We start from the raw sequence: 25,467 nt of genomic DNA, 5'->3' as shown, positions 1-25,467 counted from the left end.
CTGAACCAACTTTTTGAACCACTGCAGTCCATGTTATGTCCACAAAATATTAACTAAAAATATTTATACATCACCTTCTTGCCAGTGGATTTAAGACCATAATCAGATCAGGTTTTAATGACAGATTAGAGTTGAGGGATCGAATGGTCTACTGTTCCTATTTCTTGTGTTCACATTGAAGCCCTTTATACAACTGCCCAAATGAACACAAAGAAAGTACTATTATATCCCTTCAGACACTCAAAAACAACAAAAGGATAAAATTCTTAAGAAAAATCATGTTTTCTTCCCTTTGTTTCTTTTTAATGTTCAAAACTAAGTTTTCATATTTACCTAACGAATTCTTTACCCGGTGCAAACATCAAGTAGTTTACAGTTCAGGAAAGCTCCCTCAAATACCACAAAGGTCATATCCTTGTTCTTCAATTAACTTTAGTGTTAACTTCAGAAGAGAACTTGCTGTTGCAGCACTCAATTTGTCCCTCATTTCCCACATCACCCATTGCTTTGGTTCTGAGTGACAAGCGTTTTGACTTGCTCAGCTCATTCCTTGTTTATTAATGCTCCTGTGAAGCACCTTGGCACGTTATACTACATTAAATATGCTATAAGTGTGTTATTGGGAATACATACACAGGAAAAGAAAGAAACTTTCATTCAGTCAGTCAGATGTAAATAAAAGTGACAAGATAAAAAGGGCACAGCTAAGCCAATGCAGTAACCAGCTGTACCTTTAATCCTCGACTAGCCTTCTGAATAAAACTGCCGAATGATTGAATTGGCTTATTATTCTCACTTGCAGTATTTCTCCGACCATTTTCTCTTATGGAGCTTTTGCTCCTGAAGCTGGTGGCTCATACTGGTCAAAGCTTTAAAGGTGGGAGGAAAAAAGTGTTCTTCTTTGCAAGCCTGGATAGTACATATCCATTACTTAAAATCATAGCTACGCTGAGGAAAAGCTCAACTCTGACATCAACATGTTCTCAGTTAGTCAATGGCAATCACAAATAGGAACACTGGATTCCTCCCCCAGCCAGGTACATAAAAGCCAACTGGATCAATGTTCAAACCAAGTTTGCATAATTCAGGCCATAGAATCATAGAATCATAGAAACCCTACAGTGCAGAAGGAGGCCATTCGGCCCATCGAGTCTGCACCGACCACAATCCCACCCAGGCCCTACCCCCACATATTTATCCGCTAATCCCTCTAACTATGCATCTCAGGGACAATTTTAACCTGGCCAATCAACCTAACCCGCACATCTTTGGACTGTGGGAGGAAACCGGAGCACCCGGAGGAAACCCACGCAGACACGAGGAGAATGTGCAAACTCCACACAGACAGTGACCCGAGCCGGGAATCGAACCCGGGACCCTGGAGCTGTGAAGCAGCAGTGCTAACCACTGTGCTACCGTGCCGCCCTGAATCAAACTTTCCCAGTTTTCACAACATTATCACAATATGCACTGAGCTTCCCCTTCACACAATTACAGTAGCTTACAATACTTTGTGCTTGCAACACTTTCCTTTCTTGCATCAGCCCATTGTTAATGCAAATTTTTGTGCTACCAAATTGAGTTAGTGAAAATGCTTAGCTATTCCTTATAATCTTTCATGTCTAACTACAAAGATAAAAATAAATGATAAGCTTGAGTTCAAGATTTAAAAGTGAGCTGAATCAATGGAAGAGCGACATGCGGAAGAAAGGAGGGAAGGAACCTTTGCAAAATTGAAACCAATGCATCTTCTATCTCGTTAGGCACTTCTTTCAAGACCATTTTCAGTCAGAAGTATCTGGGTTTCTAAGAAGAGTCATATGGACTCAAAACGTAAATGGTTTCTCTCTCCACAGATGCTGCCAGACTTGAGTTTTTCCAGCATTTTCTGTTTTTGTTTCAGGATATCGAAGGTGCTATATGCAATGGTGTTATATGCAGATTTCACATTGAATATCAAATAGTCCATGCCATCATCAAAGATTGGCTGTGCCATATAATGTTGATAATGTAAATGCAGCAATTTGTTTTCAAAAGGTTGTTGAATCATGTATCAGGGCAGACTTTCTGCCAGTAAACACTAGGTTTTCAACTTTCCAGTCACAATGAAGCTGATTTTGAAACTACCGCAAATTAGTGTCTGAAGTGAGCTCATCATCCCACTCATACTGACCTACACTTCCTTCCAAACCCACAACGCCTCAATTTAAACAACTTGCATAATATAGCACTTTTAAAATGATAAAACATTCCAAGGCTTTTCATGGGAGTGTTACTGACAAAAATTTGACGTTGATTCAGGGAAGTAGGTATTAAAAATTTGGGGTAGGTTTTAAGGCACATCTCAGTGGAGAAGAGAGATACAGGGAGGGAATTCAAGAACCTAGGACCTAGACAACTGAAGGCACAGCTACGAATGGTGGAGCAATTAAAATCAGGGATCAGGGCAGTATGGTGACACAATGGTTAGCACAGCTACCTCATTGCGCCAGGGACCCAGGTTCAATTCCAGCCTCAGGTAACTGCCTGTGTGGAGTTTGCACATTCTCCCTTTGTCTGGTGCATTTCCTTCGGGTGATCTGGTTTCATAGAATCAGAGCTCAGAAGAGGACCTTTGGCCCATTGAGTCCGGACCGACACATTAGAAACACCTGAACTTCCACCAAATCCCATCTGCCAGCACTTGGCCCATAGCCCTGAATGTTATGATATGCCAAGTGCTCATTCAGATACCTTTTAAAGGATGTGAGACAACTCGCCTCTACTACCCTTTCTGGCAGCGCATTCTAGACCGTCACCCACTCTGGGTAAGAAAAGCTTTTCCTCACATCCCCCCCTAAACCTCCTGCCCCTTGTGACTGACCCTTCAACTAAGGGGAACAGCTGCTCCTTATCCACTCCGTCCATGTCCCTCATAATCTTGGACACCTTGATCAGGTCACCCCTCAGTCTTCTCTGCTCCAACGAAAACAACCCAAGCCTACGCAACCTCCCTTCATAACTTAAATGTTTCATCCCAGGCAGCATCCTGGTGAATCTCCTCTGCACTCCCCCCAATACAATCATATCCTTCCGATTATATATACAGTACTCTAGCAGTACTCTAGCTGTGGCCTCACCAAAGTTCTATACAACTCCAACATGACTTCCCTGCTTTTGTAATCTATGCCTCGATTGATAAAAACAAGTGTCCCATATGCCTTTTTCACCACCCTACTAACATGCCCTTCTGCTTTCAGAGCTCTGTGTACAAACATACCAAGGTCCCTTTGTTCCACAGAACTTCTTAGTGTCCTACCATTCATTGAGTACTTTCTTGTCAAATTACTCCTTCCAAAGTGTATCACCTCACATACCTTTTAGGGTTAAATTCCATCTGCCACTTATCTGCCCATTCTGTCTATATGTTCTTGTAGCCCAAGATACCCTGCCTCACTGTTAACCATCCGGCCAATCTTTCTTCCCACATTCCGAAGATGTGTGGGTTAGGTTGATTGGCTATGCTAAATTGATGCTTAGTGTCAGAGGGATTAGCAGGGTAAATATGAGGAGTTATGGGATGGGTGGGATTGTTGTCAGTGCAGGCTCATGTGCCGAATGGCCTCCTTCTGGACTATAGGGAGTCCATGATGTGCAAGAGGCTGGAATTGGAGGAGAGCAGAGATCTTTGTTAGTTTTTTATCTGTTCATAGGAAGTGGGCATCCCAGTCATGGCCAACATTCTTAATTGCCCTTGGAAATACTGTGGTGAGCTGCCTTCTTGAGCATGTTATACATATACCCTCATTGCTATTAAGATGGAAATGCCAGATTTTGACCCATGCCATGTGTTCCTATTGGCCTACTGTCCTTAGTCTTCTACATAGCAGAGGCTGCAGGTTTGGGAAATGCAGTTGAAGAAACCTCCATGAGTTGCTGTAGTGCATCTTGTAGACGATACATATTGCTGCCAGAGGTGGATGCAGTAAATGTTTTAAATGATGGAGGGAGTACCAATCTGTCTGCTTTGTCCTGATTGGTGTTGAGCTTCCTTGAGTGTTATAGGATCTGCACTTACCCAGTTGAGTGGGAACTATTTCATTACATGTAGAGTTGTGAAAAGTACAGTACAGCACAGGAAACAGGCCCTTCGGCCCTCCAAGTAGATGGTGAACAGACTTTGGGAAGTCAAGATAAGCTATGGTTGCAGAATCCCATTTATTTTCTGCTCAAAGTGTGACCTCAGAATTCGATGGTGGGGAAATCCAACATTGGTAGTGTTGTTGAATGTCATGGGAGATGGTCAGATTGTCTCTTGTTGGATATGGTCATTGCTTGGCACTTGTGTGGTACAAGTATTACTTATCTGAATGTTGCCCAGGTCTTGCTGCATGCGTGTCATGCACTACTTCAAGTATCTGAGGTCTTGCTGAGGGAACTGAACACTCTACAATCATCAGTAAATATTTCCGCTTCTGACTGTATGATAGAGGAAAGATTGGGGGCCCATTGGTGGGATTCTCCGATCCTGCTGGCAGCCCGCCCCCAGAGAATCCCGCTACCAGTTAATAGCATGCCATCTCCACCGCCAAGAAACACGCAGCTGGGAGACCAAAGAATTCCACCATTATTACCAAAGTAGCAGAATGTGGTTCGGCTTAGGACACTGTTTGAGGAATACAGGTAGTGATTTTCTAAGGGCGAGATGAATCGTCTCAACAACCACAGCCATCTTCCTTTATACTAGGTACACCTCCAACCAGTGGAGAGTTTCCCCACTCCTTTAATTCTGACTGACTTCATCTTCACTAGAATGCATTCTAGTGAAACATAGCATTTTATATTCTGCTGATTGGAAGCAGCTTTAGATTTTCATCCAAAGCAGATTGGTTTACAAGAACGGTGGTGATTTTCAGCCCATATTCGCTATGAGAGAGAACAGTGGTGCAGACTGAAAGTCCGCAGAATCAGAAAACACGATTCTCTCCGGAAACGTCGCATTCTGTGATTTTCCCCATCTCTTGCTACTGACATCACAATGTTCACGCCCACAAAGGGCAAGAATCTTATTTAAAATTATTTTAATATAACAGGCCCCGCCATATTTTCCCCCCAGTAGTATTTTCAAACCTCACTGACATGACGTCACATGGGCAGGTTACAACAGGTTCACCCAGAAACGAACTGCCAAGGAGATTCCTCCAGATGTGTAAGGTGAGGATAGTCTATGGGAAAAGGGCATGCGCAGGCACTGCCCCTGGCACAGGGCCAACCTGTGCCTGGGTGGACCCTTGTGGGAGCCTCATGTGGCAGTGGGTGGCATGTGTATGTCGTGGGGGGGGGGGGGGGGGAGAAGCTGGTGATGACTGTTGGTGTGAAGCCCCCCTCCACTGCTGCTTTTTTTTTTAAACAAGGTGCCATGTCCCAAAAGCCAATAACTTGATTAAACAACTAACATAGTAAAATGGGAATTAATGTAAAACAATCCAACTAATCAGCAAGTTTGACTTTACCAACTTTGAATTAAGAGTAGATTGCACAATGGGATCTTTTATTAAGTCATATCCTAATGATTCAAAGTTGTTTAAAACCCATTTGATAATTCAATTTTAAAATCAGTAAATTCACATTTTGCTGTTGTACTGGATAATTCAAATGTGATCCTAGATCTTGAAGGGACTGTGATACATCTTACTGCCACTTAGTGACAGAAAAGGTTGCAAAAAGTGTATGCTTGATAATTCATTTTGTGGCTGTGCTGAGAAAATGATCCAGTAATGCAAATGAGGCAATGTAAATAATATAGTAAATAGTTTGAATCAAGCAGTAAAATGATCTTGACTATCTAACAATAAGTAGATTCCTCCAGACTGGTTCCTCAGAGTCCAATTTTTTTTTTTTAAAACCCCACTAAATTCCCACTTTACTATTATCTATTTTGTTCAGATAAAATTAGTGGGTAATTCAAATTCTAAATGAGAACAAAAAAGTGTGACTGGATCTGTGCATTGTAAATACTATAAATTAACAATTTAAAAAATTATGATCCCTTTAATCTGTCAATGCTAACGAAGTGAAATGCCTTTACTGCAATGATATTTTATAGATACTATTATTATTTCATTAAAAACCTCTTACAAATTATAAAAATGGTTGCTAACAGCTATAAAAATGATAGGAAATTTTTGTCCAAAGTACCTTGCTCCCTGTATTTAAAGCAGTTTGTCTCCCTTCTGGAAGTTTGCGTGGAGACTGTACAATATCAGTAGCATCCTGGGCTACCTATCATAGAAACAGACAACAGCAGTTGCAAAGTTGAATAATATTTTTTTTAAACTGCATTACAGCAGCACTATGCTGCAACTATTTAAACGGGAAGCGAGTATCGCTGACAAGGCCAACATTTGTTTCCTAATTGCCCTCTGCAGTCCATATGATACAAGTATATCCATAGGGTGTTAGAAAGGGAGTTCCAGGATTTTGATTCATTGACAACAAAAGAACAACTATGTCATTCCAAATCAGGGTGGTTCAGTGGGGAACTTACAAGTGGTGGTATTGCCATGCATCTGCTGTCCTTGTCCTTCTAGATGGTAGAGGTTAGAGGTTTGGAAGGTGTTGTCGAAGGAGGTTTAGCAAGTTGCTGCAGTGCATTTTGTATAGGGTAGACACTGTGCCATTGTATCAGTGGCATAGGGAGTGAATACTTAAGTTGGATGGAGAGCCAATCATGAGGGTGGATAGTACTGAGCTTCTCAAATGCCATCAGGGCCACACTCATCCAGCCAAGTCCAGAGTATTACATCACACTACTGACCTGTGCCACATAAATGGTGAACAGGTTTTGCAAAGTCAAGAGGGGAGTTATTCGCCTCAGAACTTCATAGAATTCCTACAGTGCAGACAGAGGCCATTCAACATATTGTGTCTGCACCAACTCTCCAACAGAGCATCTTACCCAGGCCCTATCCCCATAACCCCACATATTTACCCCGCTAATCCCCCTAACCTACAGTCTTTGGACACTAAAGAGCAATTTAGCCAATCTACCTAAATGTACATCTTTGGCCTCTGACCTATTCTTGTAGCCACAATCTTTATATGGCTGGTCCAGTTCAGTTCCTGGTCAATGTAAACCTCAGGATGTTGATAGTGGGCATTTTAGTGATGGTAATACCATTGAATGTCAAGGAGCGCATTTTTTATGGTTATTTAGTAATATCTGTATGGATATTATAGTTTCTGTCTGCTGAGACTGTCATTATTGTAAAGTGACTAGAGTAAAACAGCATCAATAAAACCATTTGATTGATATTCGGAAGGTTTTACTTGATTACTACAGGGTTTAGGAAACATTTTGAATGCAGTTTTCAAATGAATGCATGTGGCTAGTCACCTCAGACCTCAAATGTAAATAATTGATTGCAAGTTTGTTCAGGTTCTTGATGCCAAAGACGTCCCCTGGTGCTGAGGCACATTGGAGCCGTGGCAGCATACTGCACCATGGATAGCAAGACAGGAGTTTGCACTTGAAGTTTCCTCACAGTTTGAGCTTCTAATTTGCCTGAAATCAACTATCCGTCAAGGGGAGTGCTGGACTAGTTCCCGAAAGCAGAGTAGCCAATTACAGAATTGCAGGGACAAGAGAGATATCGTTGCTTGTTTTTTTTTCAACCATAGCAGGCTGAATGGAAGAGAGGAGCAAAGTCATTTTAGAAATACATCAACATAATTTTTAAATCACAAGAACTTATCTTACCACACTTCTGCATTGGATGAATAACCTTTTGTACATTCCCAGAAACTCATCAAAATCAATCACTAATTAAATAAAGAAGAAATAAAGCAGTTATTTAAAAACTTGAACTGGATGAACAAATCTGAAAATCTTTTTGATTAAGTGATCTGCTGACTAACACAATCTAATATTGTATCAAGTTATAGAACAAGGCAATAAACTAAAATAATAAAATAATGACTATTCATTCTCTAGTCCTACACCGATTGCCAAGATTAATTATTCTGCTTGCTTCAACCTCAAGTACACCTTCATTATTTTATTTTTTTTTAAGGCCTGTACCATGTGTTCCTCAGGCTTTTGTCAACAGCAAAAATATAGTTTTGCATAACTGAGGTAAGGCATCTTAGAAGGCTCTGCAAATGAAGCCATATGGGTCGAACTTAAAAAATGAAAAGGAGCATTTACGTTGCTGGCAATGGTCTATGGCTCCCTAACAGTCCGAGAGAAATTGAAGGGCAGATAAGTAGGCAAATTTCAGGGAAATGTAGAAGTAATAGGGTAATGATAGTGGGGGATTTCAACTTCGCCAACATTAACTAGGACAGTCATAGTGTGAAAGGTTTAGAGGATGCAGAATTCTTAAAGTGCATCCAGAAGAACTTTTCAAGCTAGAAGGTCCTCCACGAGAGGGGGTGGTCCTAGGCTTAATTTTAGGTAACAAAGCTGGGCAAGTGAAATATCATTCGGAAGCATTTTGCAGACAGCAATCATAACTCTGTTAGATTCAAGATTGTTGGAAAAGGACAAGGATGAGCCTGAAATCAAGTTCTAAACTGGGGGAAGGCTGATTTTAATAAGATCAAATATGATTAGGCCAGCATGGACTGGGAGCAAACACTTTTTGGTAAATCTTTGACAGAACAGTGGGACACATTCAAGAAGGAGATAGGATTTTATTATTGTCCCGTTGTTAATTCCTGGTGTAGGTTGGCAATGAAGCACTTTCCTTGGCCATCAAGTCCTAGGGTGGACTTGAACCCAGAGCTAACAAAAACAGAAAATGCTGGAAAATCTCAGCAGGTCTGACAGCAACTGTGGGAAGAGAATAGAGCCAACGTTTCAAGTTGAAATGACTGTCAGAACTAAGAGCAAAGAGAATCAGTAGATATTTATACTATGAGGGTGAGGTTGGGCGGGGGGTGGGGGGAATGGGGCAAAGGGAACGTAAATGAAGATACAGAAGGCTGAGGAAGGAGGCAAAGTGTCCATTAAGTGATCAGAATGTTGGAATTACAGAATAGAGGTACAGATGGGAAAGAGGGTGCAAGAAGGAGAGCTGGAAAAATGGGAGAGAGAAAGGAGGATGGTAAAATGGATGAATGAGATGAAACAAAATGAAATAAAATAAATGGAAATGGGGTGAAGGTGGAAGGGAGAAGTTGTTGAACTCAATGTTCAGTCCGGAAGGCTGTAAAGTGCTCAATCAGTAGATGAGGTGCTGTTCCTCCAGTTTGCATTGGGGTTTGCTAGAACATTGCAAAATGCCAAGGACGGACACGTGGACAGGAGAGCAAGGTGGTGTGTTGAAGTGGCATGCAACAGAAAGGTCTGGGTCCTGCTTGCGGACAGACCGAAGATGTCCAATAAAGTGGTCACCTACTCTACGTTTGGTCTCTCTGATTAGAGGAGACTGCATTGGGAGCAGCGAATGCAATAGACCAGATTGAAGGAAGTGGATGTGAAGCGCTGCTTCACCTGAAAGGGATGTTTAGGACTTGGGACGGTGAGCAGCAAGGAGGTAAAGGGGCAGGTGTTACACTTTCTACGATTGCATGGGAAGGTGCCATAGGCAGAGGGTGAGGTGTTGGGTCTGATGGAGGAGTGGACCAAGGTGGATTAGAGAGAATGGTCCCTGAGGGGGGGGGGGGGGGGGGGGGGGGGGGGGGGGAAGAGAAGATGTATTGAGTCGTGGCATGGTGGCTGAAATGGTGGAGGATGATCCTTTAAATGCAGAGACTGGTGGGGTGAAAAGTAAGGACTGGTTTTGGGAGGGCGAGAGAGCAGTGGCCCGGGGGATGGGTTGGACGTGGTTGAGAGCCCTGTCAACCCCGTGGGTAGAAAACCCCAATTGAGGAAGACATATCGGCAGCGGTATTTTGGGAAGTGGCATCATCAGATCACTTAAATGGACACTTTTAGCACCTTCTCAACCTACTGTATCCTCATTTACATTCCCTTGTTCTCATTCCACCCCCCCCCATAGTATAAATCTCTACTGATTCTCTTTGCTTTGACGAAGGGTCATCTAGACTTGAAATGTTGGCTCTATTCTCCCCAGATGCTGTCAGACCTGCTGAGATTTTCCAGCATTTTCTGTTTTTGTTTCAGATTCCAGCATCTGCAGTATTTTGCTTTTATTAAACCCAGAGCTTTTGACTCAGAAGCAGGATTGCTACTCACTGTGTCACAAGACCTCCAGTAATTGTACTTAGAGGATATTTGGTGTCCTTATACACTGGTCACAGAAAGTTTACATGCCTGTAGAACATGTGGTTAGGAAGGCAAACAGTATGTTAGCCTTCACTGCAAGGGGTTTGGAGTATTTAACATTTCTGTGAAAACACTTTAGGCTGTTTATTACATTAAGGATGCCATACAAATAACTGTTGTAAAGGCAAAGAAATCTTGCTGCAATTATATAAGGCTTTGGGGAGACCTCAGCTGGAGCTTTACTTACAATTTTTACTTAAGGTAAGATATACTTCCCCTGGAGCAGGTGCAACAATGTTCACTAAATTTATAACTTGAATCAGAATCATACAGTGCAGAAGAGGCCCTTTGGCCATTGAGTCTGCACCGACACGTGAGAAACATCGGCCTCCCACCTAATCCTATTTACAAGCACATGGCTGGTAGCCTTCAATGTTATGACGTGCCAAGTGCTCATCCAGTTACTTTTTAAAAGGATGTGAGGCAACTTGCCCTCCCCAGGCAACGCATTCCAGATCGTCACCACCTGAAGGCTATTCTTTGAGCAAAGATTGCGTAGATTCGGCCTATATTCTCCATAAATTAAAAAAATGATTTCATTGAAAAGTATGAAGTCCTAAGAGGCTTTAACAGAGTAAATGCTATAAGGGTGTTTCACATGCCTTGAGAATTTTGAACTCTGACTCCTTATCCTGAAACCATGACTCTGTCATTTCGGACTGGGATGAGATGAAATGTCACTAAAAGGTTCTGAATCTTTTGTTTTCTCTATCCTAGAGGGCCATTGATTCTCAGTTGATGAATATGTCCAAGACTAAGATTTCTTTGGGCACCAAGGGAATCAAAGGATATGGGGGAGGCAGGGAACTGGACAGGAAAGTGAAGACAAGGGTGAGAATCAGAGAGGGTGTGGTGGACTGAAGTGCATTTGTTTCAATGCAAGAAGTGTAACAGGTAAGGCAGATGAACTTAGAGCTTGGATTAGTACTAGGAACTACGATGTTGTTGCCATTACAGAGACTTGGTTAAGGGAAGGACAGGATTGGCAGCTTAACATTCCAGGATACAGATGTTCCAGGCGGGATAGAGGAGGATGCGAAAGGGGCGGGGGAGTTGCACTACTGGTTAAGGAGAATATCACAGCTGTACTCCGGGAGGACACCTCGGAGGGCTCATACAGCGAGAGCTCAGGAATAGGAAAGGTGTAGTCACAATGTTGGGGGTTTACTATAGGCCACCCAACTGCCAGCAGGAGATTGAGGAACAGATATGTAGGCAGATTTTGGCAAAGTGTAAAAGTAACAGGGTTGTTGTGGTGGGAGATTTTAATTTCCCCTATATTGACCGGGACTCACTTAGTGCTAGGGGCGTAGATGGGGCAGAGTTTGTAAGGAACATCCAGGAGGGCTTCCTGAAACAGTACGTAGATAGTCCAACTGGGGAAGGGGCCATACTGGACCTGGTATTGGGGAATGAGCCTGGCCAGGTGGTCGATGTTTCAGTAGGGGAGCAGTTCGGGAACAGTGACCACAATTTAGTAAGCTTTAAGGTACTGATGGATAAAGATAAGTGTAGTCCTCAAGTTAAGGTGCTAAATTAGGGAAAGGCTAATTACAACAATATTAGACAGGAATTGAAGAATGTAGATTGGGGGCAGATGTTTGAGGGCAAATCAACATCTGGCACGTGGGAGGCTTTCAAGTGCAAGTTGATAGGGATTCAGGACCGGCACATTCCTGTAAGGATGAAGGATAAGTATGGCAAGTTTTGGCAACCTTGGATAACAAGAGATATTGTGAGCTGAGTCAAGGAGAAAAAGGAAGCATTTGTCAAAGCTAGGAGGCTGGGAACACACGAAGCAAGTGTGGAATACAAGGAAAGTAGAAAGAAACTTAAGCAAGGAGTAAGAAGGGCGAAAAGGGGTCATGAAAAAGCATTGGCCAGCAGGATTAAGGAAAATCCCAAGACTTTTTATACATATATAAAGAGCAAGAGGGTAGCCAGGGAGAGGGTTGGCCCACTCAAGGACAGGGGAGGGAATCTATGCGTGGAGCCAGAGGAAATGGGCGAGGTATTAAATGAGTACTTTGCGTCAGTATTCACCAAAGGGAAGGACTTGGTGGATGATGAGTCTGGGAAAGGATGTGTAGATAGTTTGAGTCATGCGGAGATCAAAAAGGAGGTGGTATTGGGGTTCTTGAGAAACATTAAGGTAGACAAGTCCCCGGGGCCTGATGGGATATACCCCAGAATACTGAGAGGCGCAAGGGAGGAAATTGCTGGGGCCTTGAGAGAAATCTTTGTATCGTCACTGGCTACAGGGGAGGTATTTGCTACCAAATAAACCTGTTGGACTTTAACCTGGTGTTGTGAGACTTCTTACTGTGTTCACCCCAGTCCAACGCCTGGATCTCCACATCATGACAGGGGAAGTTCCCAGAGGATTGGATAATAGCCAATGTTGTTCCTTTGTTTAAGAAGGGTAGCAAGAATAATCCAGGTAATTACAGGCCAGTGAGCCTTACATCAGTGGTAGGGAAATTATTGGAGAGGATTCTTCGAGACAGGCTTTATTCCCACTTGGAAATAAGTGGACGTATTAGTGAGAGGCAACATGGTTTTGTGAAGGGGAGGTCGTGTCTCACTAACTTGATCGGAGTTTTTCGAGGAAGTGACGAAGATGATTGATGAGGGTAGGGCAGTGGATGTTGTCTACATGGACTTCAATAAGGCCTTTGACAAGGTCCCTCATGGCAGACTGGTGCAGAAGGTGAAGTCGCATGGGATCAGAGGTGAGCTGGCAAGGTGGATACAAAACTGGCTCGGTCAATTAAGTTATGATGTGGAGATGCTGGCGTTGGACTGGGGTAAACACAGTAAGAAGTTTAATAACACCAGGTTAAAGTCCAACAGGTTTATTTGGTAGCAAAAGCCACAAGCTTTCGGAGCCTTAAGCTCCTTCTTCAGGTGAATGGGAATTCTGTTCACAAACAGGGCATATAAAGACACAAACTCAATTTACAGAATAATGGTTGGAATGCGAATCCTTACAACTAATCAAGTCTTAAAGGTACAAACAATGTGAGTGGAGGGAGCATTAAGCACAGGATAAAGAGATGTGTATTGTCTCCAGACAGGACAGTCAGTGAGATTCTGCAAGTCCAGGAGGCAAGCTGTGGGGGTTACTGATAGTGTGACATAAAGCCAACATCCCGGTTTAGGCCGTCCTCATGTGTGCGGAACTTGGCTATCAGTTTCTGCTCAGCGACTCTGCGCTGTCGTGTGTCGTGAAGGCTGCCTTGGAGAACGCTTTCCACTCCATCTGACGAAGGAGCAGTGCTCCAAAAGCTAATGGTATTTGCTACCAAATAAACCTGTTGGACTTTAACCTGGTGTTGTTAAAACTCTTACTGCATTTACCCCAGTCCAACGCCAGCATCTCCACATCATGACAAGTGGTGTTCCTCAGGGATCAGTGCTGGAACCTTTGCTGTTTGTAATATATATATAAATGATTTGGAGGAAAATGTAACTGGATTGATTAGTAAGTTTGCGGACGACACAAAGGTTGGTGGATTTGCGGATAGCAATGAGGACCATCAGAGGATACAGATCAGTTGGAGACTTGGGCGGAGAGGTGGCAGATGGAGTTTAATCCGGACAAATGTGAGGTAATACATTTTGGAAGGTCTAATACAGATAGGAAATATACGGTAAATGGCAGAACCCTTAAGAGTATTGATAGACAAAGGGATCTGGGTGTACAGGTACACAGGTCACTGAAAGTGGCGATGCAGGTGGAGAAGGTAGTCAAGAAGGCATATGGCATGCTTGCCTTCATCAGCCTGGGTATTGAGTTTAAAAATTGGCAAGTCATGTTGACGCTTTATAGAACCTTAGTGAGACCGCACTTGGAATATAGTGTTCAATACTGGTCGCCACACTACCAGAAGGATGTGGAGGCTTTGGAGAGGGTACAGAAAAGATTTACCAGGATGTTGCCTGGTTTGGAGGGCATTAGCTATGAGGAGAGGTTGGAGAAACTTGGTTTGTTCTCACTGGAGAGACAGAAGTTGAGGGGAGACCTGATAGAAGTCTACAAGATTCTGAGAGGCATGGACAGAGTGGATAGTCAGAAGCTTTTTCTCAGGGTGGAAGAGTCAATTACTAGGGGTCATAGGTTTAAGGTGCGAGGGGCAAGGTTTAAAAGGAGATGTACGAGGCAGATTTTTTACACAGAGAGTAGTGGGTGCCTGGAACGCGTTGCCAGGGGAGGCAGTGGAAGCGGATATGGTAGTGACTTTTAAAGGGCATCTTGACAAATACATGAATAGGATGGGAATAGAGGGATATGGTCCCTGGAAGGGTAGGGGGTTTTAGTTAAGTCGGGCAGCATGGTCGGTGCAGGCATGGAGGGCCGAAGGGCCTGTTCCTGTGCTGTAATTTTCTTTGTTCTTTGATAATGTAGATACTTCAGCATGATATTGTATGGTAGAGGAGATTCGAAGGGCCGAATGGCTTACCTCTGCTCCAATGTTCTATATTCTTATGAAACCACAAATATAAATGGAGTAACAGATAATTAACATGACTATAGAGTTCAATTTTGTTCAAATGTGATCATTTATTTCTAAATGGAATACATTTTCAGAGAGGAATCTAATAACTTCAGCATTAAAACAAACTTGCTAAAACTGTAGAACTTAATGTTATCAGGATCAGATTATTTCAGCAGACTAACATGTATAAAACTCATTTGTAAAACATACTTACCTTGATTAAAATCTTTATCCACGGCTTTAAACTCATCATTTACATATCTGTCCAGCATATTCCTATCAGTGAAGCAATTTTAAATGGTTAAAATTGAACAAAAAAATGGATTGCACCAAAGTGCAATTTAAAAAGAAAATACAATTTAAGTAGGCTTACTTACTTATGAAAATGCGGGAAAAGATCTATGAATAATTCCCTCAGTTCTTCTTTACTTATCTCACCATTCTTGTCCTAAAATCAATGTAGATCATGGAAATGATGTTTAAAAGAACAATGCCATTGGAACATACAATGCTCCAAATTTGTAAATTCGAACTTTTAGAAACAAAAAACATTTTCCCTGGTGCATGTATTAAAATGGGCAAAAACCAGTATTTCTATTTCATAGAACTAAAAATACCGAAACACACAACTCAAAAGGATTCCAGTGAAATGGGTAAATTGGACAGATTATGATTTCTTGCATTAGGTTAAAAATTCACTACTTATATTTTAAACAATTGACCTGGTTACAAATTGTGTGTGAATGAACAACGTGTCCACTGAGGTACAATGATCAAGAAAGCAAACAGAATGTTGAGTTATCTTGTGAAAAGAACAGTACAAATCAGTGGAAATCATGCACTAACTGGACAGCACTCGGACCAAACGTGGGGTAGCATCCAATTTTGGCCACTGGGACATAGAGAAGACATTCAACAGAAAGTGTCAGAGGCCTGAGTTATGAAAAACCTTGGCTTGTTAACGTTGAAATAGGTAAATTTAGAAATAACAGCTGCGCAATCTTCACCGGAACGGGATAAGGATGGGCAGCCCACTACTCTTGCCAGCCCCATTGCAGGGGTGGGTAGTTTAAACATGCCCCACAATTCGTGGAGTCTGGGTCCCTTCAATGAGTAGACATGATTCACATCCTTCCCAGAGGAGGCATGAACCATGGTGGAAATCCCAGTCGCAAGTAGAAAAGCAAACAAAAAGCAATCACCTGTGCCTGGAATTCTTTCACTGACAGGCTTTAAAATGCAAAACATTTGATCTTCAGTTCAATAGTTAAATGCACTTTTACTGCAGTGATTGATCATAAGGATATGTCCTGCAGAGGTAAATTGACCTTTACACTGTATAAGCACTGAAATGCATTAGACTACTTTGGAGAATAGTGCTCTCATGCATTCAAATCTGATGAAAACATTGTTTGGAGTCTCTAGGATCGAAGGTGATTTAAATGCCCAGTGTCCATTTAAAAGAAGAAAATACCTTCAGCAGTTTGCACTTACAGAAAATACCCACACCCCTCCCAACCTGCTCCTGGACTGCTTTGATTGACAAGGCATCTTGGGGGTAATTCTCCCACCTCCTCAGACGGCCAGTGGGAATCTTGATGCCCCAGTGAATGGGCCTTGGCCCAAAATATTTTTTAAATAAATCAATTAATTGGGATTCCTGATTGGCGTGAGGGCTGTTGGATTCACTCACCCACCCTGCTGGCGCTGATCGGGCAACCTGATAATTATGCAAACCCGCTAATTTGAATGTTATTAGCAGGTTTGACATGACATTCACCAGCCTCCCATCATTCATCTGGTCCGCCAGCAGGAATAGCACAGGGCAGGCTTTACACATGCTACCCACAAGCAGGGACATGGCATACTGGATCTTGAAAGTCCAGATGAGCACAAACAACCCCTCAGAAAAGAGGGGCATGCTCCCAACCACTCAAATCGCGGGATTTGACCAGTCAGTTGTGAAAACTGGAATACCACTCCCCCACCCACAGATGAAATTGACATCGCCTCTGTCACAGATCTTCAAAGGGGTCTGCTCTCACCTGCAGCTTCTGACAGCGAGAAAAGGAAATCTCTGCCACAGAATGGAGTGTTGCAATGAGTTAAAATCCTGTCAGGTGACTGGGGGCCATGGAGGCTAAAGAGATCTGGCCACTTCAGATTTTCACTGCTGACAGGCAGCAATGCAGATATTGATCACAGGATTGCCTGAAATCATCATGCCAGGAGTGATCTTAAGGTCTGCCAGGACTCAAAGGGGCAGTCCAGCCAAAACACACCCATCCCGGGGGAGAGTGGCGAGGTCAAACCCTTGCCCCTGCCTGAGCCTGTCCAACCCCAGGACCACTGAGGGATCCTTCCTCTGCAGCCTGGCAGCAGCAGAGGGGCAAATCGCCATTGGACCTATATCACTGACATGGGGCCCAAGGCGCCAGGCTAGGGTGTCAAAGCCAGTGTGCCAGGGGACAGTGCACTGTGGGCACTGCCAAGGTCCATGGCCTGAAGGGGGGGCTGAGTGGGGACGGGAGGTCTGGTCAACCTCATGCCTGCATAGTGTGGTGGGAATCACCGATTAACTGGGGGGGGGGGGGGGGGAGAATGCAGGGTGAGGTAGCCAAATGGATACAAAATTGGCTTGATGACAGAAGCCAGAGGGTGGTTGTAGAGGGTTGTTTTTCAATACTGGAGGCCTGTGACCAGCGGTGTGCCTCAGGGATTAGTGCTGGGTCCACTGTTATTTGTATTAATGATTTGGATGAGAATATAGGAGGCATGGTTAGTAAGTTTGCAGACGACACTAAGATTGGTGGCATAGTGGACAGTGAAGATTATCTCGGTTTGCAACTGGATCTTGATCAATTGACCAGTGGGCTGACGAATGGCAGATGGAGTTTAATTTAGACAAATGCGAGGTGATGCATTTTGGTAGCTTGAACCAGGGCAGGACTTACTCAGTTAATGGTCGGGCGTTGGGGGAGAGTTACAGAGCAAAGAGATCTCGGGGTACACGTTCATAGCTCCTTGAAAGTGGAGTCACAGGTGGACAGAGTGGTGAAGAAGGCATTCAGCATGCTTGGTTTCATTGGTCAGAACATTGAATACAGGAGTTGGACATCTTGTTGAAGTTGTACAAGACATTGGTAAGGTCACACTTGGAATACTGTGTATAGTTCTGGTCACCCCATTATAGAAAGGATATTGTTAAACTAGAAAGAGCGCAGAAGAGATTTACGAGGATGCTACTGGGACTTGATGGTTTGAGTTATAAGGAGAGGCTTGATAGACTGGGACTTTTTTCTCTGGAGCGTAGAAGGCTGAGGGGTCATCTTATAGAGGTCTATAAAATGATGAGGGGCATAGATCAGCTAGATAGTCAATATCTTTTCCCAAAGGTAGAGGAGTCTAAAACTAACCTCACATAGGTTTGTGAGCGGGTAGAGATACAAAAGGGTCCAGAGGGGCAATTTTTTCAGAGGGTGGTGAGTGTCTGGAACAAACTGCCAGAGGTGGTAGTAGAGGCGGGTACAATTTTGTCTTTTAAAAAGCACTTAGAAAGTTACATGGGTAAGATGGGTATAGTGGGATATGGGCCAAATGCGGGCATTTGGGGCTAGCTTAGGGTTTTAAAAAAAGGGCAGCATGGACAAGTTGGGCCAAAGTGCCTATTTCCATGCTGTAAACCTCTATGAATCTATGACTTTATAAATGCCCTTATTAGCATTTTTCAGGTGGGTGAATCCCACCAAACAGATGCTGCCAGGACCAGCATGAAAGCCGGCATGGGCACTTAGTGCAAAATGGGAGATTCAAGCCCCTTGTGTAGCTTAAAAAGGCCATCTGTGGCCATCAGAACCTTCACTGAATGCCCTTCTATGCACATCCTCAGGATCACCATTGATAAGAAACTGAACTGACTAGCCATGCAAATACTGTGGCTACAAGAGCAGGTCAAAGGTTAGGAATCCTGCGCAAAGTAACTCAGCTCCTGCCCCATCCCACATCCAAGCCTGTCCACCATCAACAAGGCATAAGTCAGGAATGTCATGGAATACACCCCACATGTCTGGATAAGTGCAGCTCCAACAACAATCAAAAAGCTCAACATCATTCAGGACAAAGCAGCCCACTTGATTAGCACCCCACCCACAAACACTCACTCCCTCCAACACCAACAAACAGTGGCAGCTGTGTGTATCACCTACCAAATGCACTGTAGGAACTCACCAAGCCTCCTCAGACAACATCTTCCAAACCTGCAACCATTAAGGACAAGGCCAGCAGACACCAGGGAACACCTCCACCTGGAGGTTCCCCTCCAAGTTACTCAGCACCCTGATCAGAAATATTTCACCGTTCCTTCACTTTTGCTGGGTCAAAATCCTGGAAGTACTTCCCTAACAGCATTGTAGGTATACCTACACCTCAGGGACTGCAGTGGTTTAAGGCAGCAGCTCACCACCACCACCATCGCGAGGGCAATTAAATACTGGCCTAGCCAGCGATGCCCATATCTCAAAAGGAATAAAAAGAAAGGTTTGACGGTTCAGGAAGTTTCCCAACATGACCTTCCTACCTCCTCCACGAAAATCTGATCCAAGGAGTCACCAATACAGTGGGCTTGCAGATAAGAAAATGGGGGAAAAAGTTATGGAAAGAACTGGAATATGGATGCACTCAACAATTCACCTTGTTTACATTGATAGCACCTTCCAGACCTGCAACCGGTATCATCAAGGGCAATGGTAACTAGCATAATTGCTTAGATATAACATGAAGCATTTGATAAAGTGCCAGTCCAAAGGAAATTCATCAGGCGAATTCCTGGGATGAGAGGGTTGTCCTATCAAGGGAGACTAAATAGTCTGGGTCTGTATTCCTTGGAGTTTAGAAGAGTGAGGGGTGACCTCATTCAAACATATAAGATCCTGTGGGGGCTTGATAGGATAGAGAGTGGATGGCAAGATGTTTTCATGAGTGGGAGAGTCTTGAACAAGGTGACATAGCTACAAGATAAAGGGCCGGTCATTTAAAGCTGAGGTAGGTAGAAATTTCTTCTCGCAGAGGGTGATGAATCTTTGGAATTCTCTGCCCCAAAGAATGGTGGTAGATGAATCATTAGAAGTATTTAAAGTGGAGGTAGATAAATATTTGATAGATTGAGGAATAGAAAGCTATGGGGAAATGGTGTGGAGATGTTGGCATTGGACTGGGGTGGGCACAGTAAGAAGTCTCACAACACCAAGTTAAAGTCCAACAGGTGTATTTGGTAGTACAAGCTTTCGGAGTGCTGTCCCTTCATCAGATGAGTGGCCTGGGGAAATGGCACATAAAAGGAATTGAGGTTGACGTCAATCAGCCATGACGTACTGAGTGGCAGAACAAGCTTGAAGGACCTAGTGGCTTACTCCTGCTTCTATTTCTTGTGTGTTGTGTTCACATCAAAGGTTACTGTGAAAAATAAAAGCTCAAGATATGGGAGTAACATATTGGCATGGATAGAAGATAGGGTGGCAAACAGGAAGCAGAGAGTAGGCATAAATGTATCTTAAGTTCCTTAAGATGTGATAAGTGATGTACACAGGGAAACCAACTGAGACCTCAACTGCTTACAATTCATATAAATGGCTTGGATGGTGGGATGAATGGGATGGTTGCCAAATTGGCTGATGACACAAAGATTGGTAGGAAAGTAAGTTGTGAGGAGGTAAAAAGAAACAGATTGGTTAAGTGAATGGGCAAAGATTTGGCAAATGGAGTATAATGTGTGAAAACATGAAATAGTTCATTTTGGCCAGAAGAATAAAAGAGAAAATGATTATCCAAATGGCGAGACAATGCTCTGAGATGCAAAGGGATCTGGGTGTCTTAGTGCATGAATCACAAAAGGCTAATATGCAGGTACAGCAAATAATTATGATAGCCAATAGAATGCTATAATTTATTGCGTGGGAAATTGAATACAAAGATAGGGAGGTTATCCTTCAGTTATACAGACTAATGAAATCACATCTAGAGTACGGTGTATATTATTGGTCACTTTATTTAAAAAAGGACGTAAATACATTGGAAGCAGTTCAGAGAAGGTTACCAGGCTAGTACTTGGAATGGACGAGTTGTCTTGTGAGGAAAGGTTGGACAGGTTAGGTTTATATCTATGGTTGCAAGGTGACTTGATTGAAACATATACGATCCTGACGGGTCTTGACAGGGTGGATGTGGAGAAGACATTTCCTCTCGTAGGAGAACCAAGAACTAGGGAGCCACTGTTTTAGACGGGCGACTTCTTATTTTTATACAGTGATGAAGAGAAACTTTTTCTGAGGGTCGTGAGTCTTTGGAGCTTTCTTCTTGAAAGGCGGTTGAAGCAGTCTATGAATACTTATTTTCAAGGCAGATGTGGATAGATTCTTCGTGAGCAAGGCATCAAAGGTATTAGAGGTGAGTGGAAGCAGATTTGAGGTTACTACCAGGTCAGCCATGATCTTATTTAATGGTGGAGTAGGCTCAAGGGGCCGAATGGCCTACTCCTGCTCCTTGTCCCTATGTTCATATGCTAAAACCTCCTCAGTAGCTTTCTATCAGCCTAGGTGGCTTCTGTCAATTTTCTGTTAAAGTGTAGCTTATGATCTGAAGAATCCTTGAGAATATAAGTAATCAACTTAATTGCCATGCCTTCATTGGGCCAAATCCTAGAATTACCGAGCATACAAGTTGCTAAAGAAGGTGGCCCACCACCACCTAAACATTATCTAGCAATACAGGATGGCCCATAATTGTGGCTGTGCTAGAGTGTCATACCAATAGAACAAAATCAATCATTTAAGAAACAATTGAGTGGCACAACTGGGAGGATGCAGAATTTTTCTAGATGTATGAGTTAATATTTTATCTCCCATTTCTAATTCCCAACTTGGGGTCAAACGTGAATTAGAAAACATTTTTGCCCATGGAAAAAGTGCCAAATTTTAACATCTTAATGTTCAACTGGGTATTTCAATTGATTGCAGCATGAAGTAATTGAAATTGGACAGGCGATTCCATAAATAGGTGTTTCTGGTAAGGAACGGTGTTAGTAGCAGGATCACAGGTCGATAATCACAGACTCATGGGTCATGATCATCTATCCATTAAAGTCAAAGATCATTCCTGATCTGCTTCCCTGCAGATATTCACCAGAAGTGCCCAATCATGGAACTGAACTTTATAAATACAATTTGTCTAAAATTTACAGCATACTTTAAAAATGGGATGGTCCCAAAAAAATTCTAAGCATCAAATTCACGGGAGAACTGGAGTAACTCACGCTGTTTTTTTCAGTGGGAGTTCACACTAAAATCTCCCACAGTCTGCGCAGTGCAGAGGCCACCAGCGTAAATACAATTAAATTTCAGGGGGCAGGGCCTATTCACACTGAAGAGGCTGAAATCAGTGGGCCTCTGCACATGTGCAGTGGCCCTCAAATGATAGCCTCCCAATTGCTGGCCAGACCGGGACCCCCACAGTGCTGCCCCCCACAACTACATGCCGCCCCAGCCCCCCCCCCACCCCGACCATTCCCAGGCCCAGCTCCCTCCACTCCCGACCATTCCCAGGCCAAGCTTCCCCCCACCCCATCCCTTCCCAGGCCCAGCCCCCCCCCCCACCCTTTCCCAGGCCCAGCAACCCCCCCTCCAATCTATTCCCAGACTCAGCTCAAACCTCACCCCCACTGGTCAATGCCCACCCCAATCTCCAGCCACCTCCCCCCCCCAACGCCCCATTGATCCTCCTGCAGAGTGGCAGCAGACCCTCTACCGCCACTGATTGCCCCTCCTATGCCCCACCCCCACCCCATAGGCCCTGCCCCATGCCCAGATGGCAGTGCCAAAGTGCTCCCTGGGCACGGGCACTTTGCCCCTTGGGGAGTGTCAGGGCTACAGGCTGGCAATTCCAGGGTACACCTCCCGCCACCTGATCTCCTGGGGGGCCCAGATCGCACCCCCCCCCCCCTTCACACCAGTGGGGTCGTCCCAATAGTTCCCCAAAAGTAGGGACCTACTGTAGAGTTAAATACTCTGGCGGGGTGGGAGGGGCTAGCGGGCCCGGATTATTCAGTTCCGTGCCCACTAATCACATTAAAATGACATTAAAAATAGATGCAAATAACTTACCTGGCATTCCTGCTGGTTTCCAGTGCAGTTCTGATGGCGCCAGAAATCTGGCACTGGGAGATGCGTGCGTGGCGGGAACGCATGCGCGCATTTCCGGACGCGAGATTCTCCCACCACGCCGTGCTAGGAAACTAGTGCGGCGGGGTGGGAGAATCGCCCCCTATATCTTGATAGTAATAACCGTACAGCTTTGATTAGTTTAGGTTATAAATCAGCTCTTAAAAATGCATGAAAATATACATTAAGTTGCACTTAACATATGTTTTAGCATGGATTAACAATCTAAGTTAAATACTCACTCTATCATAAAATTCAAACTTTTTCTTGGCTTCTGCTGTGTGTTTTGCTGATAACTCCTGGAAAAGAATAATCACAATCAGTCTTGAACCCAAAAGCAGAAAAATATGTGGGTGTTGTTGTAGAATTTAATAAGATAGCTTTACACTTATTACTACTTTGTCACTTATGCTTTATTGTACACCAAAACCATAATGTCATGTTTCTCAGTAACTATGATACTTGAGTGGCACACATTTATCCAACTAGTCAGCTATCATGGAATAGTACACCACAGGAAGCCATTCAGTCCATCTAGTCTGCACCAGCTTTTTGAAAAGCAATCCAGTTAGTCCCATTCTCCAGCTCTTTCCCATATCCCTGCAAATGTTTTCTCCTCCAAGTATTTAGCCATTTCCCTTCGAAGGCTATTACTGAGTCAACTCCCCATCAGGCATCGCAACTCCAAATCCTAAATGTTAAAAAAATGTGGGAGGACAATTCTCCCAAAAATATTCGCAGTGTCAAATTCACGGGAAAACTGGAATAATTCACGCTGTTTTTTTTCAGTGGCAGTTCACTCTCTCCCAAACCTTGTGCAATGCAGAGGTCACCAGCGTGAATCTCATTAAAAATTTGGGGGCGAGGCCTATTCCTGCTCGGAAGGCTGAAACCATCAGGCCTCTGCTCATGCGTAGTGGCCCAAAACCGTCAGTCTTCCATTTGCTGGCCAGCTCCATCGCTGGTCAGCCTGGAATCCACCCCCACTCTCACTCCAAAGTCTGATCGCTGCCCCCCCCACCCCCGACCATTCCCCCCACCTGACCCCCCCCTCCTGCCCCGATCGATCCTAAAGGTAGAGTGGCAGCAGGATCTCCACCCCAATGATTGCCCCCTAAGCCCTACCCCCCACCAGGCCCCACTCCCTAAAGGCCCTGTCCCCTTCGCACTGCCCCATGTCTGATGGACAGTGCAAGTGTCCCCTGGGCATTGTCTGTTTGAACAGTGCTGGGGCACAGGTTGGAGTGCCAGGGTGCCAATGCCCAGGGGCACCACCCCCTGCCACCTGACCCCCCAGGGCCCCAATTGCCCCCCATTCACTCCAGCGGGGTCATTCCAATAGTTCCCCGAAAGTAGGGACTACTGCAAACCTCACTGGTGTGAAACACTCAGGTGGGATGGAAGAGGTTAGTGGGCCCGGAGAATGCAGTCCCGGGCCTGCTAATCACATTAAAGTGACATTAAAAATGGATGTAAACTTGGAGTTCCTGTCAGTTTCTAGCGTGGATCTGATGGCGCTGGAAATCCTGCGCTGGGAGATGAGTGTGCATCGGGAAAGCATGCGCAAATCCTGCACATGCCCGGACGCGTGATTCTCCCACTACACTGCACTAGAAAACTAGCACAGCAGGGTGGGAGACTCGCTCCTGTGCCTTTTCATGTCACCTCTTTTTCTTCTGCCAGTCACTTTAAATCTGTGCCCTCTGGTTATCAGCTACCTTGGATGAGTGAAGCTCCAACAATCAAGGAGCTCAACACCATCAGGACAAAGTAGCCCACTTGATTGCTACTCCTTCCACAAACATTCACTCCCTCTACCATCGATCAACAGCGGCAGCCGTGTGCACCATCTACAAGATGCTCTGCAGGAACTCACCAAGGTTTCTTAGGCAACACCTTCCAAACCTATGACTTTAGAAGGTCTAGAAGGTCAAGAACAGCAAATAACCTGGAAACACTACCACCTGGAGGCTCCCCTCCAAGCCACTCACCATTCTGACTTGGAAATATAGTCATTCCTTCACTATCGCTGAGTCAAAATCCTGGAACTCCTTCCCTAACAGTGCTGTGGGTGTACCTACACCTCAGGGACTGCATCAGTTCAAGAAGGCAGCTCACCACCATTTTCGCAAGGACAACTAGGGATGGGCAATTAGCGATGGTCTAGCCAGCAATGCCCACATCCCATAAATGAATTTTTAAAAACTGAACTATTAAATTTATAATAACAAAATAATTATGAAGGTTGAGTGTACAAGACTATATTCTGATGAAAACCCCAGCAACACAATAGGAATCAATAATACTTATCACCAGTCAGCAGAAAGTGAGGCACAAATAATCTAGTACCTTTGGAATACAAGTAAGTTGGTCACCCTGCAATAAGAACAACAAACGATTTCTGTCTTATTCTTCTTCATTAGAAATTCACATTTGGGTTCCTATTTACCCCATTCTTGTGCATGTTTAGCAAATACATTTGGTTTCT

The 25,467-nt window shown here is 44.0% G+C and overlaps 1 protein-coding gene across 12 annotated transcripts in view; it reads right to left on the bottom strand.

The window, feature by feature from the left end:
• cep43 (centrosomal protein 43) overlaps positions 1 to 25,467 on the bottom strand; it is an 84,948-nt gene that overhangs the window by 21,742 nt on the left and 37,739 nt on the right. For 3 of the 12 annotated variants that reach the window (XM_078230092.1, XM_078230094.1, XM_078230098.1), the window contains exons 6-11: positions 25,329 to 25,355; positions 23,222 to 23,278; positions 15,147 to 15,217; positions 14,984 to 15,045; positions 7,739 to 7,800; positions 6,178 to 6,261 (exon numbers count right to left, since the gene is read on the bottom strand). In XM_078230092.1, the coding sequence (XP_078086218.1) occupies positions 6,178 to 6,261; positions 7,739 to 7,800; positions 14,984 to 15,045; positions 15,147 to 15,217; positions 23,222 to 23,278; positions 25,329 to 25,355 (363 nt within the window). The remainder of the gene's footprint in view (positions 1 to 6,177; positions 6,262 to 7,738; positions 7,801 to 14,983; positions 15,046 to 15,146; positions 15,218 to 23,221; positions 23,279 to 25,328; positions 25,356 to 25,467) is intronic. The other 9 variants (XM_078230093.1, XM_078230100.1, XM_078230096.1 and 6 more) reach the window with 3 other exon arrangements.

Source organism: Mustelus asterias, chromosome 15 (genome assembly GCF_964213995.1).
Source record: "Mustelus asterias chromosome 15, sMusAst1.hap1.1, whole genome shotgun sequence".
In the NCBI taxonomy this organism is placed as follows: Eukaryota; Metazoa; Chordata; class Chondrichthyes; order Carcharhiniformes; family Triakidae; genus Mustelus; species Mustelus asterias.
The sequence above is the reverse complement of the archived record's forward strand: the minus strand, read 5'-3'. Positions and strand labels throughout refer to the sequence as shown.